At 46.1% G+C, this 18,112-nt stretch overlaps 2 protein-coding genes and 1 non-coding gene across 3 annotated transcripts; all 3 read right to left on the bottom strand.

The window, feature by feature from the left end:
• Window positions 1–3,218: 3,218 nt before the first annotated feature.
• On the bottom strand, window positions 3,219–7,235 carry LOC149372323 (kxDL motif-containing protein CG10681). Its single transcript, XM_089566789.1, has 4 exons — window positions 7,080–7,235; window positions 6,551–6,703; window positions 6,306–6,352; window positions 3,219–5,900 (listed from the first exon to the last, which is right to left on the bottom strand). The coding sequence occupies exons 1-4, from the start codon at window positions 7,196–7,198 to the stop codon at window positions 5,707–5,709; spliced, it is 513 nt and encodes a 170-aa protein (XP_089422915.1). The 5' UTR covers window positions 7,199–7,235; the 3' UTR covers window positions 3,219–5,706.
• Window positions 7,236–8,060: 825 nt separating this feature from the next.
• On the bottom strand, window positions 8,061–8,132 carry TRNAW-CCA (transfer RNA tryptophan (anticodon CCA)). Its single transcript has one exon. It is a non-coding gene; the product is annotated as a tRNA-Trp (tRNA).
• A 66-nt stretch (window positions 8,133–8,198) lies between these two features.
• LOC149372321 (uncharacterized) lies at window positions 8,199–17,824 on the bottom strand. Its single transcript, XM_089581966.1, has 6 exons — window positions 17,753–17,824; window positions 15,948–16,050; window positions 15,216–15,301; window positions 14,057–14,164; window positions 13,374–13,427; window positions 8,199–8,384 (listed from the first exon to the last, which is right to left on the bottom strand). The coding sequence occupies exons 1-6, from the start codon at window positions 17,822–17,824 to the stop codon at window positions 8,199–8,201; spliced, it is 609 nt and encodes a 202-aa protein (XP_089438092.1).
• Window positions 17,825–18,112: the final 288 nt, after the last annotated feature.

Here is an 18,112-nt window from a genome sequence, read left to right as displayed (position 1 = left end):
AAACCAAATGGAATCTGAAGAACTGAAATGTAAAAATATGAAGGCACAAATTTTGTAGCACTGCTTTTAGGTTAAGCCCATAACTAATGAGATGCAACAGCATGAACACTCAACAATATAAGTTTGCTGAATGAGCATTCGGGGGGAAAAAAATTTATTTCTTCATTGTTTCACTTGCCAGCCAGGTGGAATTTGCTCCAGTATATGGAGCATCCGTGTCTCCTCTTGTAAAGCCCCTCAATAAATTATAGAGGGGACTTGCACTCATGCTGCTAGGCTGTCCATTGACTCACTTTGCCTGAACATGCAGGAATAAAATGACATTTCCATGAACTCACCTTATATAATCTTTTGCACACGACTGTCCCTCCGACATCTCAAGCATGCTGGTGTCGCCTACAATATTGGTTTCTCAAGCAAACAATCAAGGACTGGGGATGTGAACTTCAGTAACATAGAACATAGGCAGGAGCTTACAAGAGAAGATTGCTATTATTAGCATCTGCGCACATTGAGTTGGTCTTGCATGATTCTGTGGAGCTTGAGTTGCCTTTCATCACACAGCTGTTGCATAGTTAGTTCTGTTGCCTTCACCGTCACTAATGTGATGTCAGGAAGCTCATTACACCTTAGGAACTGCATATGGCTACGTATATGACAGAAGCCAACAGCCACAGAAACCAAGGGGCACGGGGGAATTTTTTTTAATTAATTTATTTATTTTGTGGTGTTGATCAATTTAGAATATTACTGAATATGTTACCGCTTAAAGGTAATTGATTAGAAAAGCAGAAGAAAAAACAACCACGTGCCGCCGGTGGGATCCGAACCCACGACCTCCAAGGGCGTCCGCAGAATTTTTTTCAGGGGGGGGCCCCATTGGTTGTTGGCGCCGGAGGGGGGGGGGGTATATTCGTAGAAAAAAGGCACTATTTGCGGAGTAAATTTATTTATTTATATATAAATAAAAAAAATAAGTAATATATGCACATGAAAGAAAAATTACAAACAGAAAATTAAAGCGCGGCTAGGAGAGATACATTAAAGTTTATCAACGAAAAAACAATTAAAATTAATAAAAAATACAAAAAGATACTATCACTTCGTGGAGAAGTGCTCAGTCTTGCTGCATACGGGTTCTCGACTCACCCGGATTGATGACCAGCACACAGCACAATATGTTCACAAAAACGCAACTACAGTCACTCAGTCAGTCTTCCTTGAACAGCAACTGTAGGCGCCTCGGATTTTTCTGGGCGAATTGTGTAATTACACGGGTGATAAATTCATTTCTGTGCTTCACTACACGCTCTCGGTGCATACTCATCATACACATTGAATGGAAAAACGGTTGAACGCGTACGTTGAAAACAAAAGACAACTATATATACAACAAAAACTTCTTTACAAGATAAATGCACGCTCGCCGCTTCATACACCTCGCTCCATCTTGCTCGCGCATCCGCACAGTCGAGCAACCGCACACACACTGCTCGCCGCTCGTCGTTTTCTCGTCCGCTGTCTTGGTTGTTCTGACCTTCGTTGACAACCGGCCACTAAAAACACCGAAGCACAAACACAGAGGCGCGCACACGTGCAAGGGCTTACTTGCCGCAATATCCCCGAATGCGCACTTTGGGGGGTGAAAGGAACGCCGCGCGACTTCCGAGGGGAAGGAACACTCGCCACTCCGGTCGGAAAATTTGTTGTGTTTTTATGGGGTTCAGAGCCCCAAAACGCATCAGGCTATGAGGGACGGAGTAGTACAGAGTTCCGGATAATGTCGACCACCTGGGTCTGGGTCTCTTTACCGTGCACTGACACGCACAGTACATGGGCGCTGTTGTGATTTGAGACCCAGCCAGAGGTTAAGGCGAGCCAGGCAGGCGCCATCGGTCTGCGTTGACCAAAGGCGCTGGTTTTCGGAGAAGACGCAAGAAACGCTGGTGTGGGGGCGCCTCTGGAGACTGCGTCGCCGTGAACAAAAGCAGCTAATCCCCTTTGCCGAAGATTCTGAAAGCGGCGCTTCTACCGAACTGCGCTCTCCCGTGGATCGGAGGAGACAGCGAGCGGCGGCTGCGGCGCCAACCCACCGCCCGCTTGACCCTGAGCAGCCCGACAAAGCGGGGGTGGATACGGCTGATTTGTCCTTCCCTCCTGAAGAATTCATCGGTGGCCGGCGTACGAACGTATCCTGATTATAGCGAGCGACGAAGGCGAAAACAAGATGCTCTGTGCACTGTCTGCCTCCGTGCCGCTATCTCTCTAGAGATCAAAGAAACAGACACCGATCGTAAGAAGGCTCAAACACATGCTCGCCGGTGCCGCTGTATGTCTGCAACAGGTCGCCTTTTAGTAGAGCTAACGATGGCGTGGTTTGAAAACGGCGGAACGACGCCCGCCCGGACGCGGCATTTCGCAGATGTGACCCAAAGCGTGGAAGCGGAGCTGCTTTTACCCTTTTGGCTGAGCGCACCACCGCCCCTGGCGTGCGGCCATCACTCACGGTTCGAGTGAGTGATTTTCCAGGGGGGTGCAGCCGCCCCCCCTTGCCCCCCCCTCCGGACGCCCATGACGACCTCCGAATTACGCGTCCGGTGCTCTACCTCTGAGCTACGGCGACGGCTGTCAAACCTTCTGCTTTCGGTTCTGGCAGCCTTGACGCCATAGGAAGCATAAGAGGGTTCTCACGCACTTCCACACTCTCCGTTCGATGACGTTCTACGTCACACTCTGCGGTAACTCAGGACGTTCTACGTCCGCCGCTTATGAACGTGGGTGGCGCTGATGAACACTCTCAAGGTTAGGTTACTTGTAAACATAAATACTCACGAAAGCAGAAGGTTTGACAGCCATCGCCGTAGCTCAGAGGTAGAGCACCGGACGCGTAATTCGGAGGTCGTGGGTTCGGATCCCACCGGCGGCACGTGGTTGTTTTTTCTTCTGCTTTTCTAATCAATTACCTTTAGCGGTAACATATTCAGTAATATTCTAAATTGATAAACACCACAAAATAAATAAATTAATAAAAAAATTCCCCTGTGCCTCTTGGTTCCTGTGGCTGTTGGCTTCTGTCATATTTATAACGAGCCCCTTACCCCTTCCCTTGTTTGCTTAAAGGCTACAAATTTTATGTAAAAAGTAAGCCAAGGGCACTACAGTTTTCCCACAACAAGCCATAATGGCTTGTACTGCAGACTATATAACTATAACACAACAACAAGAAAAATAATTTTAATACAATGCAGATCCACCATGGTTTCAAATGAATGACATTTTACACACACTAACACCCTTAGTATAACGAGGAAATGCATCCATACTGACAGCTCGATGCAAGTCCTTACCATCCAAGACGGTTATAATTAAGTACAGGTAATACACTACCAACTTTCGAAGTTACCTAGTGTGGCCAGAGCCACATAATTAGTTCTCCAGTTGCACATGTTTGTGACTTACCTGTTGTTATTCTCCATTCCTACTTAGCAAAAATGATAACACTCTGTTACAGGTAGAAATTTAAATCTTGTGCAACTAAAACAGCCTTACAAGCTGGAATCACTTGTACTGCTGAAGGAATTTCACATCATTTACCGATAATGCACTCAAAATTTATCCATATGTACCATAGTTTCTCACAGACTCATCTATAGTGACAAGAGGCTACATGGCACTTTATCTCGCAGGAATGCAGGGAAGTGGACAATTTGAATATGGTCTGGCTAGCCTTGGAGCGAAGATGTACATTCAATCGTAACACTGCGACTTTTCTCAAGGGAAACTTTGAAGAAATGCTTTGCCGATTGCCATACAAGCCTAATTACGAACAATAATTATGTTAGATTTGCCAAATAAATGAAGTGGCTTATAAAAAAAGAATTTATTCTGCACAGAGTTTTGACCCAACATTAGTCAAGCTAAATACAAAGTGTCCACTTCCCAGCCTTCCTGCAGAGGATGGAGCACTCAATAGGAAAATCACATAGACAGTGGCTTTTCTTTTCCCTCTAGGTAATCTGGAGAAACTCTTATGATGTGTGCATACGTGCAACTACACACACATGCCACAGAATAATATACAAACATACACTGGCACTGCAATAGTTTTCACAACACAAGTAGTATTGGTACCTATACATAAATAAAATACCTAGAGGAAAAAGACCAAAAACAATGCATAGCAGTCATGACACACTGTATATTCGGTCACTATATAGACTGTCTTACGAGAGTTTTTTTTCACCATTCACAAAGCATTAATGCAGGTATGAAATCTCTAGCTATCCTTTATATGTCCAGAAATCATCTCATTACAGCAGGAATGGCAAAGAAACCAACAGCCAAACTCTAGCACGTCTAAGCAACTTCTAGTGCAGTCTTTTTACCTCCATATTGTCTAACAAAAGGTTGCTGAAACCTACAACACCAGATGCTTGGGTCATGGAATGACCTATAACAACTAATGCGAGGTTGTCAAGCTAAAAGGCATGATTCAAGAAAGGCAAAGTGGGGCTGTTTCAATGCCCCAGTAGCAATGCAAAATTTCCACAAGAAGTGTTCACAGCGCACAACACCTGATATTACTTACAGAACGCATCTGCATAGTAAGCAGCATGGTAGCTACCCCAGCTTAATGCAGCACGGACTAGTGAGCCATAAACATGCAATGTGGGCTAGTGTCTTGAGATGAAGTTGGCGTTCTCCACTGATACAGATATTATAGCAGAATTAAAACTTGAGGGGACACTTGAGCTCCGCCTTAGCGGTATGATGCGATAGTGTTAATGGGAACCTGCAGCGGCCAGGAGTTCTCTTGCACACACTTCGCAGATGCGATCATATTCTACTGTACGTTCACAGATCGCAGGCAGTCCTCATACCACTCCCGGAACAGTGGTGCAGCAGTTAAGCAATGTATCACTGCCCTGGCAGGTGGCTGTTTCAAACACAACCACCACTGGGTGCTTGCGAGACCCAAACAACCTCTCGCGCCCAATCACCAGTTTAACATCACAAGGTCATGTGACCTAGGTGGCACATGGGCCACCCACTGCTTCACTCACAACGCCAATGCTGAACTTTTTGTAGAACAGGAGGAGCCTAAACTAATCTGTTAAAAACCTTCTTGAGTAAATTACAAGAGACTCACTTATCTAGTTGCCACTTAGACCAAGAGCTAGGGCAGTAGTGGTTTGATTTTCTACCTCTTTTTGCTGTCAAAGTGCCAAGCAGCTCTCATGAAGAACTACTCAGCTCTTTTCCTTCGAAGCAATTTCGTACAGTATTTTACAACAGCCACCAGATGATTGGACATTTCCCATGTAACTGCAATAAAGAATGCAAACCATTACTAAGACTATAAGGCAGCAGATACAGCGGTTTGCCTCCATTATGCTGTTGTTACTCACTAAAGAACATGCGTGACAAAATATCTGCCATGCATGATGTTAAATATTATACTCGGCTACATGTAGCCTGCCCTCTTTAGAAAAGTGAAAGGGAAAGTTGAAAGGGAAGTTGATACATGTACCCACACGAAACTCTTGCCATCAAACGCTCACACAAAAAAACGTGGTTCTCTAGATACATTTTTCATGCTTCTGTACAGTTAAGGCTTTTCCAGATTCACCACCTACAGCAAACATGCACGCTTTAAAAATAACACCACAAATAAAAAGGAAAGCAGCAGTCACTGTTGTTTTCAATCTATGAGTCATCACTGTTGTATGAAGTGGCTGAACTTTGCGTTGAAGATGCACACTGAGCGTCCTCACGTTCGACACCCGCTAGCTTGTGTTTGTCTGTGCCCTCCGTTGACTTCTCAGGCTGGCCTCTGCTGAGCGGATGCCTCTCTTCAGGCTCATCTTCTTCATCAACGGCAAAGAAGACAGTGTTGCATGCTACCGGCAAAAAACACAGAAAAGACATTAAGACAGTGAGTTTCAATTCAACAATTCTTGCTTTAAAACTGCACGCAAAATCAAATCTCTGATTTTACTAAGGATATATGGCAGCAATGTGCTTTGGAAAGAGAATAGCTTCATAAGACCAAAATAGAATGCAAAACATTATTACTACTGATCAAAACCTGCATCATAGGTAGGTGTCATTTAGCTTAGTTCACTATTATCATCTGTGCTTTAGAGCACACACTTCGCTTTCTTTTAGGACACCTCCACTATCAAAGCGAAGAATAACCCAACAGTATTCTTATATAGATTTTATGCATTACTCTGACATTTGGCATGGCTTCATATCGCAACATGACCTGCACAAGTGGCCCAACACATCGTCTATTTGCTTACCTGAGAATGCTGACGGGTATTGTTGTGTTAGCTTCATTTTCAAGAACCTGTAAGAACACCAGTTATGAGCAACGTGTTTCTTTGAACAAGTTTGGGAGCTTATTTGTGCAAAAACAAAAGATGCATTGCCCGACAAGAGTAAGGCAAGGTCGCTTTGAACAGTCAGCAAAAGCATGAGGGGTAGTGCAAACCAAGACGACGGACTAAGAACAGATACACACACCACAAGGAACTTTTTTACGCACCTGATTCGCTTAAATACTGAATCCAGATCTTTCTTCAAGTCAAACAGGAGCTGCGTATGCTTCTTGAGTTCCTGGCTGGCAACGGTGAAGCGAGCCGCTGACAATGCGTTGCAGTTGATCAGCATTTCATTCGTTTTCTCAAGCTTTCCTAGCCTGAAAATCAGGTAAGCAGAAAACGGATAAAGACTAGATAAAAACAATGATGCGCTAAGCAGTCATGCGGTTTTTTAGACAGCACGGTAAAGTTGTGACAGGACGCTATACATTGATAACATGCAGCAAGTGAGTCATATGCGGTTCTTTTTACAGCACGGAAAAAAATGCGACAGGACAAAACACTGAAGATAATAACATGTAATTTAAAAAAGTGAGTCATATACTGCAACAACTGTAATCTTTTCTTGCTGTTGCGCCTCAGTAATTCGAGTAAGAACGACTAATCCAATGTCTTGTGTGGGGCGCAGAGCCCGAACAAAAATTCGCTTGACAATGTCTACATATCAAAGCCACGAGTATATGCGACACTTACACTTGCTTCTGACACTGTATGATGGTCTGGATGTCACTGTGATTGACCTGATTTGCCAAAGCATGAGCAACAACTTCAGCCGCAGGAGACTGACAGCAGCCGAAATCGCCGTGCGCCATGTTGCAGCAGTCGCCAAGCTAGCCAAGGTACTGAAACCAGCCAGAACAGTAGCAACAGTAGCCAAAACACGGACACACAAAATCGTGATAACACATGTAATAATATAAAAAGCCTTTTCGCCATAATTAGTGTTTTATGTCACGCAAGATGCCAGTATATAAGCATTATACTTTCCTTTTTACGTTTCTTCAAAGCGTATGTTGAGCAAGCGATGAAAGGCGGGGTTAGGGAGGGTTTTAGTTTCGGTTCCAGACAACTGCGTTCGACGGCCGCCGTGAATGCCCCTGAAGTCATTTATTGGTCGTGTAACGAAAATGAAATATGAAATGTGGACGTAACCAGAAACTATCAGCACTCTGAAATTAAAACTAAGACTTTGCGTATTCTTTTTCATGCTAGTTCTTCCGGGCCACAGGGATTAATTAGTAGTTTATTTGCACTCCAGAGAAGAAAAAAAAAACGAAAAATGTCGCGATGTGCTTTAGTGCAGCGGTCGCGCCAGAGGCAGAGCAGCTCACTGTGTGTGGAGGCTCCACAGAATCTGGACTTGCAACATATAACATTTCCTTTAAATCGCGAACACTAATTTAACAGCCAACAAACTCTTTCTTCTCTTCATATAATTTATGATTAATGCGTATGTATGATTAAAGCTGCTTTTAGAGAAAGGTGTTGCGAACGGAAATTTAGATAAGCTGGCAATAGAACATATTCTTGGAGATGAACGCTCTTTTTAAGCGTTCCTAAGACATTTACAGTTATATATCACGCGCGCAAATGGTGCACATCTGCACAATGAAGAGTGCATGTTTTTGCCAAAAAAAAAAAAAAATACAGATTTAGAAAGACAAAACAAAACTCTGACCCGGACGTGATTCGAACACGCAACCTTCTGATCTGGAGTCAGACGCGCTACCGTTGCGCCACCGAGTCGACACGGACACAGGCATATAACAAGTCGTTATAAACACGCTACCGCTTACTTTGTATGCGAATGTTTTAATCGTAATTGTCTAAGTTGCTGACAACCTTTGAAAATCTGCGAGGAGAAAACACCGGCGGCTGCTGCTGCGACAATTTCTCAGGGCCGGTGGCAGCGGCGGACAGTTCTGCCGCTTCAGCAGCAACGAAGTCGGGATGCAGAACCAGCATGCTGTAACGGTACACTTTTCTTGCGAAGAAGGCCTGCAAGAAATTGCGAACAGGTGCTGAACGGGCAGTATTCAAATCACAGTGGAGCATTCTAGTAAGTATATTCGTGCATTGCATCATTACTGCACAGTGAATTTGAAGCATTATCAAAGCTATAATACGTAGTATTGCATTTGCACTGCAGCTCTTTACGACCAGTTGCAACGCATTCAAGCATCGTAGAATAGAAAACTATGCACTTCAACTTCTAATGAACATTCCTGCAAGTTCAGTAAAATACAAAATACTTCTGTACTGAGCAAAGGTGTTTCAAGGCGCCTTTTAACCTAAATAAAAGGAAGAAAAAAATTCACACTTCTCCGCTTAGCACTCAATGTACGAGGTAAAGCCCACTTTTGCCTCGAGAATGGAGTAAGTTACGTTGTCGGTCTGACGGCGTTTATTTAGTGTCCTTTTTTATTACGAATTTTGGTCATATTAAGAAGCACATAAATTCTGTCCGAGGCTAAATTTACGCCTCCTCCATGTTCCGACGAGAAGACGCGTTAAGATACGTAGAAATCGTGAGCTGCATGCACTGAAAATAAATATCGAGACGGAAACAGTTCCTTTTTGTAGTCAATTTTAGCAGGAAGTTATGACTTTTCTATCTCCTGAGCGACGTTAAACACAAAACTAGAAGCATTTTTATTTATTTTTTTCATACGCCATTACCAATTTGAGCGTTGTGGGCACTTATTGGCGGGTACTGCCACTGTCGATGTCGGCCATGTAAAGTGGTGTTATAGAGGCTAGAAGTTTTATATAGTGGTGTGTCGTGATGTCAATAAACCCGGTTTTTTATTTGTAACAGCTGGGTGTGGCGTAAAGTGTGTTTGAATTTTTTTATTAAGCATTGTGTTGGGCTGATTAATCCATGTAGTTTTTGCGCTCAAAAAATTCTAGCCAAGTCATATCAAGGCTGCAGGAATCGATAATAGTTTTCTTTCTATCGATTCCACTACAGTTTCAGTAAAATTTGCGGTACAAAAACCAACGATAAGTAGGTGAACTGTTCGTATATCGCCCGATTATGAATTGTTAGTATATGTAGCGTTGGTTTTTGTACCGCAAATCTTACCGAAACTTTCTACGAGGTACGTCATTGAAGAGCATTATATATCGGGAATATACTGCCATTAGCTTTATATCGATTAAATGGCATGAAAATATACGCGAGAACTTCGTACGCGGTGGTGGCGGAGGAAAAGGAGGAGGTTATGAAGAAAAAGCGCGGTAACTCTGAGCCTAGGCGGCGGAAGCTGGGTCTTGACGTAATAAGATGACGTCAGCGGCTGGTTCCACCTGACCAGCTTGTTTTTGGAAAGAGGGGGTACGAGTATGTTTTCGCGACATTTTAAGGGAATATCAGTTTTGTCGCTCGCACACCTGTCTGATTGCAGCCCCACTCAACCCAGGATGGTTCTGCCCGTGTTAGTTCGGCTCAATCTTTCTAATATATAGTGGCTGGCTTGTTGGTTGCACATCTTGACAACAACAGCGCGGTCGGAACACGGACAAAAAAGTCTGACACAAAAACAGGCGCTGTGTTTGTGTTAGTCTTTCTTGTCCGTGTTCCGACCGTGCTGGTGTCAAGACAATCTTTCTAGCTGCGCCATATGCACTGCTTCCGCCAATTCTTTAATTGCTGTAGCATTATATCCGTCGGCTTGTAGGAAAAGCCCTAGGATTATAATCTGTTCGACCCTTGCCACTGTTTGTCCATCTACTGTGATGCTGAGATTTATTTCGCGCTTGCACCTGAGCGCTTTTGGATTGTATGCAAGGAGTTCAGATTTCTGCGGAGAGCATGAAAGGCCCAATTTCTTGTAGGCCAGTGAGAATCTATGCGTGTTTCACATTATCTTCCCAAAAACATGCACCCGACCTATGAAAAGGAACGGAGACAAAAAAGGGGCGGAAGCGCTTAGCAAGCGCATGGAAAATAAGAAACCTGAGGAAGTAGCCTACGTATAGATGCGGCTAGTAGAAAGTCGGGGGCGACAGTCTCCACGGTAGTTAACGGCCGTAGTGTACCAGTCGCCACCGCATCCATTAGCAGCCGAAACAAAGATACATCTGAGGAAGTTGCAATAGGGCTCGCTTGCGTTGGAACGAAAGCAAACATCATAATTAGCGATAGCAAAACGGCTGTCTGGAATTTTGGCAAAGGAAGGGTCTCGAAAGAGGGAAACAAAATTTTAGCAAGTTGAACCGTAAAATTCGGCACACGAGTTAGCCCGAGCTCTCTACTTTTGGGTAGCCGTAGAGCCACCCGACTGTCGGAGACTGGATGAGCGCTGGCAAACCTACACTGAAATCGTCGAGCACTATATAAAGTTGGAAGGAGGTCTCTGCCACCACCGGACCGAACTTTAAGCAACAGAGAGGGTGTCGCTTGGAGACACCTGCAAGCTAGGAATTTCCCAAATCCAGTCTGGTTGTTCGTCAAGCGAATAGAAGACAGACCTGATGATAAATGTACAATCTGCGGAGAAAGGGGCACTCTTGATCATATAATCTGGCAACGTTCTGGGGCCCAGGTGTCAGGAAGAACATTAAAAGTAGAGATGCCTGGGAGGCCTTGCTGCGAAGCGAGTCCCCCGCCGAACAGCAACAAGTCATCAGCCTGGAGACGGAAGCCGCTAAGAAACACTGTAACTTCGCCTGTCTTTAGTAGCGGAGGCCCAGGCCCCCGCCCCTTGAGACTGCTCGCCAGGGGCGGAGAGTAGGGGGCCTTCTACACCGGTGGAAAATAAAGTTCTTCTTCTTCTTCTTCTTCCGCGTGACCAGCTAACCTCGTTATAAAGAAGTCGAAGGGGTCCGCGATCTCTTCACAAAAGCCGTTACCTACAGCCATAAATGACCATATATCCGCAATCGTCGCATGCGGACAGACTGGTGTGGGTCATCGAGCAGACCGATGACTACCTAGATATTTTTAAAAATTGGCTAAACTAGGCAACGGCCCAGTTAAACAATCGCCGTGAGCCAACGGCTGCGCGACGCCACCGCCACTGGGGTCCCAAACTAGGGACCTCCACCTAGTGCTTGTAAGGACCGGTCCCTTACGGGCTGATCCAAGCATATACTTCCTGTCCCTTCCTAATAAATGTTTTCACCACCACTCCCACTGGCACTGACGCTTCCTACGCTATCGCTCCAGCGCGACCCTCCTAGCACGAACCTCGTCCGAGACGGCAGTACCGGAACTTGAAGGTTCGCCATCTACGCGTTGTCGCCTGGGACGCCAGAGTGCGCTGGGTCGCCAGCTCTGAGCTGAGCAGGGTGGTCTCCCACTGTTCCTCGGAGTGGGAGTTTGTCTCCAGAGCATCCCCAAGCTACGTGGTATGTGGTGGGAGTCTCGCTGCACCAAGGGCAAACCCCATCATATTGATCCGGAAAAATAATATGAAATTTATGTAGGTTGAGGGACGTACGGACTAGCCGTTCCTTCGTTATATGAATTATTTCGTCATAAAGGGATTTGTTATAGCGAGATTTAGACCACATTTGCACGGTACAGTGCAGAAGATGGCGCGATGAGGCGTCCATGCCTCTGGTTTCGTTCGACACACTTGGCGACCCTTGCAGCGATGTTCCAAATTTGCGACAGCAAGGTGTCAACCGTCTCGCCTCCAGTTGTGCTTCGCGTTTCTTCTCTTTAATTCGTGAGCGTGAATGGCAAGGTGAACGGAAACCTGGCGTCCGCCTGTCCGCGTACAATAGAGAGGAGGAGAAATGAAGGAAGAGGTTCCATGACGTCACGAAAGAGGAAGCGCACAGCACACAGGTGAGTCGCGGTTTATGGGGAAGGAGGAGTCAAAGAACAGCCAAATTGAAAAAAAAAATAGAATTGGAATTGAAAGTGAATTGCAATACAGAAAATACAGTTGGAACATGAATTGAAATTGCGGTTGGAACCCGAATTGGAATTACAAGTCATAAATTGGAATCGGAATGGGAAGAACTACAATTGAAAATGGAATTGGAAATAGAAATACACAGATATTCTAAACAAGCGCGTTTTTCAACGGGAATTTTTTTATGAACGCATTTTTTTTTTTCAAATATCGTAACATTTCATTACTACAATCAATATACCCGAAGATCTTCCCTCCTCAGCAGGCTTGCATTTTTGGCTATTGGCGTTTTTAGTAACGTCAGAAACGGTCCCCACTAGTTTTCTATGGCAGTCTTAGCTACTGGATGCGAGCGATGGACAAACGTTAAAAGAAAGATTTTGCTAGCATCCGATGAATGGACCATTACCTTCGATATTTCCATAACAGTGCTTTACAATATTCCAGTTGCCTCAGAATTAAAACTGATGCCCAAGAATTCTGGACTTGTCAGAATATATGGAATTGCTGTCAAGAATGGGTAAACGTACAAAGAAATAGTTTGTCAAATCGAAACTTAAATTTTCATTGCGTTGAATAAATCCACTTCAACACAAATTCGGCACGCCGAGCACGCCGGGCTATTAAAACGTCATCTCTAGTAGACAGACGGGTAGCACCCATCGGAAACGCAAGCTCGAACACGACTGAGCACAGCGCGGTGCATGAGGCGCTGACCTGACGTGCGATTTCGATGGTGATCGTGTGACGCAACAAATCAAGCCGGTTCGCTCTCCACCTCCGCGCCTCTTGCCCTCACTTCGCCGGCAGAACTCCGTGGCGAGCGCTTTAGTTGCGTTCTGCCCCGCTAGGGGCGCCGTGGTGGTCACACGGACGCCACACCACTGCAATTTTGGCGAAAAGTGGTCATAATGCTGTCGCATCAAAAGCGCTACGCCAGCTGCGATACCAAGCTCGCTGCGAATTAACCTTGCATATCTCGACTGTCTCTACAAAGCTTTCCTTCCCTTCCGTCCCTTCTTATTAAACATGGCAAACCTAGCTACCACAATGCATGCACGCGGGAGTGAAGTGGTCCATTCGACTTTAAGAAAGCAGGCTACATTGTATGAGAGTTTACCTTCACCAATGTAAATATCCCGGCGCTGACGACAAAAGGCCCGATAACTGGCATCTGCACAAATGCAAAGATCGATTACGCATTGCTATGGGTAAACACTTCAGGGCAGCAACGAAACAAAGGACCACTTGCGTGCACAAGACGTAGCACATACCGTAGTAACCCTTTCATGTACTGTATTCCTCCGCCTCAGTCCGTTTTATACACAGCTGTCATTGTTACAAATATGAAGCACTATATCTAGCCTCAGTCACCTTGCTCAGTGATCAAAGCTATGATTTCAGCGGTTACCTCGAAAATAATTACTACCATATAGCGAGCTTCAGAGTTGAAGTATAGTACACCTGTTGTTTCTAATTCATTGGGTCAGCATTTTTTGGTTCTGCTAAACACAACTTGGTCCGTGAAACGAAGCTAATATTACAACACCGAGATACGCAAAGCTGACCAAATCAATGAATTGAAAGAATACTTCAGCAACGGTCTCACCGCATGTTCTTCGCAAACTGTTTTTTTATTGTAATTGGAGGACTTATCGACTATTCAGGAGCTGCAAAGACAGCAAACAGGTGAATCGCAAGCACGCTCTACACATGCACGGTGCAATGGGGGCACATAAGGGGACCAACAGGAGGGCGTCCAGCAGCGGCAGCAGCAGCAGCAGCAGCAGCGCTGTCACTCACGTTCTCCTTGTTGCCCCGCCAGATGGCGACAGCGAGGAGGCCTAGAGCGTGAGCCACTGCCGTGAACGATGACCACCACATGTAAGTCAGCATCGGCACCCGGGAGTTCTGTCGTCGCCGCAACACAGTGCAGGGAGAAAAACAGAAGGAGACACTGATTTAGACGAGGATGTGACAAGTCTAGAAAACACGCGGCAACATGCGAGCAGAACCTGCGGTCAATAATATTTCTGTGCTGGCAGAGCAGCTGTTCTGCGACCCCACCTTCCGCGGAAAATGGCGCGGACCCTCGCAATTCCTGTGCCACGACCCTGCGATTGCACTGTCACGCAAAGATAAGGAGCCTTGTGTATCAGCGGCCATACTTGCAAAACTCCAGTTGCGTGAAAACACCTCGCGATTGGCTTTGTGATTAGAAAGAACCCACCATGGTGGCTATATATAGAGTTAGGCTGCTGAGCACAAGGTCACGGGTTCGATTTCCGGCTGTGGCGCCTAAATTTCGTCGAAGGCAAAATGCAAAGAAGCGCGTACGCTGGGATTGCAATGCATGCTATATGAGAAAGTGGTCAAAATTTACTTTGGGCCCGGCCCTGTGGCAAGCCTCATAGCGCGCGGTGCAACTTAGGTACGCGAAACCTAATTTATATTTCAGTTAATTACTGAGAAAGATGATAGCGGACGAGAAAGGCATTACCCGATCGGGAATCGCAGTGTTGTCTAAATCGGTAGAGAACCTGATGCGATAAGTACAATCCTGGGACCGCTGTCTATGGACTGGCATTTCTTATGGGGAAGCGCGTCGCCCGATTTTCTCTTAGACTCTCACATGGGACAGATGCTTAAAAAAGGCGCCACGCACTCTTGAGAACAGCTATAGTGTCCAAGGTACATGGCTGTGCCCGCTTGGAGCTCCTGGAGCATATCTTCGTCCGAAAATCCGGACTATAGGTTGAATTCGTTGTCACCTGCACTATACAGCTGCCGCCTTGTCGAACGCTTAAAAAGCGAACAACGCGCAGCAAGCTGCCCGTGCTTTACCGCATTTTCGTTAAGCTACAAGAGTTCGCAGACCTTCTGCGGTCGTAGTGATTAAAGAAATCCAACGTGCAGCAAAAGCGCCGCACTGGTGGCAAGGGCAACGTAGTGAACAACTCACATCTTCAATGCCGATGACGAGATACAGATCCACTAGGCTGCTGATATAGAATGAGCCCACCACCAGGGAACCGGCAAGTCTTATTTCTGGCAGGAAAGAGAAGAGTGGGAGGTAATCGCATCACATATGGCGAGCAGATATGGGTATAATGCGCAACACCCATTCACCCGGTCAAAATTCAAACTTGGGTCATGCTGTCAGGCAGGTGGATACACTCGCTAGTCACAACCACTTACAGCGGTTGCGACTTATATGATTTGTATGCACCTTCCAGAAGGCATTAATTTGGTTTTACATGATACACTATTACATGATCCAGCGAAAATACATGCAGCTTATTGCTATACTTCACATACTGCATGGCCAGAGACCGATGAAATCCGTAAACCAGTACACCAGCCCGCGGTGGTCGAATTTCGATGGAGGCGAAATTCGAGAGGCCCATGTACTGTGCGATGTCAGTGCACGTTAACGGGCCTCAGGTGGTCGAAATTTCCGGAGCCCTTCACTAGGGCGTTCCTCGTAGCCTGAGTCGCTTTGGGACGTTAAGCCACCATAAACCATAAACCATCTAATATTACCTCATCCCTGTGGTATGCTACACAAGTATAGTTGTACGCGATACTCATCCAGACCTACAAGTGCTTAGAAATCTCACTTTCCAGTATTACGAGTGCAAAGGCGGCTAAACTTGAATCACGAGGACACGCCATGGCTACGAGATGACCGCACCTGCTGGGTTGCTGTCTACCGAGCTCAGCTTGAGATGAACGGCGACGTCGTCGGCCAACAAGACACAGAATAGGAACAGCATCATCAGCACGCTGTTCAAGGTCTGCACAAGAGGACCACAGCAAAAGAAAGTGAGTGCCCTTACGAAAATACTTGCAGGCTTTTGTCATCCTTCAACTCGAAGGAGAGACCCCGCCACCCAGCCCGAAAACCAGAGTCCACCTTGATCGCATTCTTAAACTTTCTAGCTACGACATAACAAGGCTACAGTGATGCCAAAGCCGTTTACCCTGTAGAGGAAGTTGCTCGTGGTAATACATCTTGTAGTAAGGGTGCCTCCGGTTAGCAGCTGTGCGAATGTAGTTCGCCAGGATTGTTACACAGCCTTAAAAACGACATCCGTCACTGATGGACCTTCCGCTCTGTTTCTACCCGGATCCTGCTATAGATACGTTTGTATGTGCAGCGATTGTAGACGTGCAATTCATCCAAGTTTCCATCCCTGTGTGTCGCGTGACTTCGGAAATTTAAATTTCGTTACACGAAGGTGTTCGTGTAGTAAAGCAAAGAGCGAAAACTGAAACACGAAATCAACGCTTGATTGAAGTGAAGCTGTATAAATCACATTTAAAGCGCTACTACAACTATTCAGCCTTCAGTACCGTCCAATGCGAAATGGGATAACCATGCAAAATAAGCGGCGGATTTCTAAGCCGTACGAAGTCGAAGTGGTTTTGCGTATTAACAATCGAAGAAGCGGTCCTACAGAGTCGCAGAGCTCGCCAGTAGGCGGAATAAAAGAAACTCACAGGGAAACCTAATTAAGTGACGTGACCGGTCTGGTGACATCACTTTCCTGCAGCCAATGTGTAAATTTTATGACCGACGACGTATCCTTTAACATATTAGCGTTAAGGCCACCGTTCTGCCCAAAATCTGGTGCCGTCGTCGTAGGCGGCGTTGTGAGCGGAAAAGCACGCGGTCGACTTGCCACCTAGATCACGTGACATTGTGTCGTCATCACAACCTGCCCACCTGATTGGGAGCAAACTACCCACCTCCGCCTCGGCTGCGGGAGGTGGCAGGTTCGAAACCCACCGTCGGATACCCACCGCATGGGTACAGGCTCCCCTCTACCTGGCGACCGGTTTGTTCAGGGGGTGCAGTCCTGGGAGAGGCTCCGTAAACCCCGCTATGCCCTTCGGGGATGTACCCTATTTCGAAAAGCCGCCTGAAAAGGTGTTTCGATATATGTTACTGTGCCGTCTCGTGGTTGTCTCTGTGTCGTGTAAGTGTTAAATGTCAACCCTCATGGGTGATGCCCAAGTCGTCAGTGGCGGGCAGAAGCGAATGAAAAAAGGGCCACAAGTTGGGCTTCTACCGCACGAGGCGGATTTAGGGTTGCTCGACGGCGGAACTTATCTCTGATCCGTCCAGGCAACTTTGGTTTAAGACCCTTCAAGTCACGCTTTGTCCACGTGACTCTCTGGCCACAGTGACGGGATTTGAAGGCAAGCAATGCAGCCCAAGCAATGCAGCCCTAGGAAGCCGAGCACCAGGCTGGGCCATAGCTTGTACCCATTTTGAGAAAACCAGTGGGTACCCGGCCGGCGGCGGGAGTCGAACCCACCACCTCTCTGTTCTCGTTCTACCAAATCTGCTGCAACCACCATGATGTATGGACCAACTAGCTCAGTTAACCGCCCTTTTAACAAAGTAGATGCGTGCCACACTTAAAGGCTTTAGTTATATGAGCGCGCAAATCTGGCAAAACAGAAGCAAACCGGGAAACTGCGGTAACTCACGAAGAAAATGCTGCTTATCGTCTGTATCCCGGGCCGGTTTTTGAACATCATCCGATCGATGCAGTCGTCCATCGTGCGATGCTCAAGGCGATGTCCGCTGCGGGAAAAAGCTTTTCGCCATCGGAATATTTTTTTATTGCCTCCTCGTGTGCTCAAACTACAGCCTTGAGATTCCTTCCCAAAAATGTCTGCGACGTCAGAATTTTTAGCAGACTTAGATTTTTACCTAAAATTAATGTTCGCAATGGTGCACAGGAGACATTCTGCAGAGTGCAAGGACAGCCACAATTCAGGACAAAAAAAAAAAAACGGTATGTTAGACCAACTTCGGACAGTTCCGGAAGAGTTCCAGCTAACTTG

Source organism: Amblyomma mixtum, chromosome 1, assembly GCF_055824585.1.
Source record: "Amblyomma mixtum isolate Tamu chromosome 1, ASM5582458v1, whole genome shotgun sequence".
Taxonomy (NCBI): Eukaryota; Metazoa; Arthropoda; class Arachnida; order Ixodida; family Ixodidae; genus Amblyomma; species Amblyomma mixtum.
The sequence above is the reverse complement of the archived record's forward strand: the minus strand, read 5'-3'. Positions and strand labels throughout refer to the sequence as shown.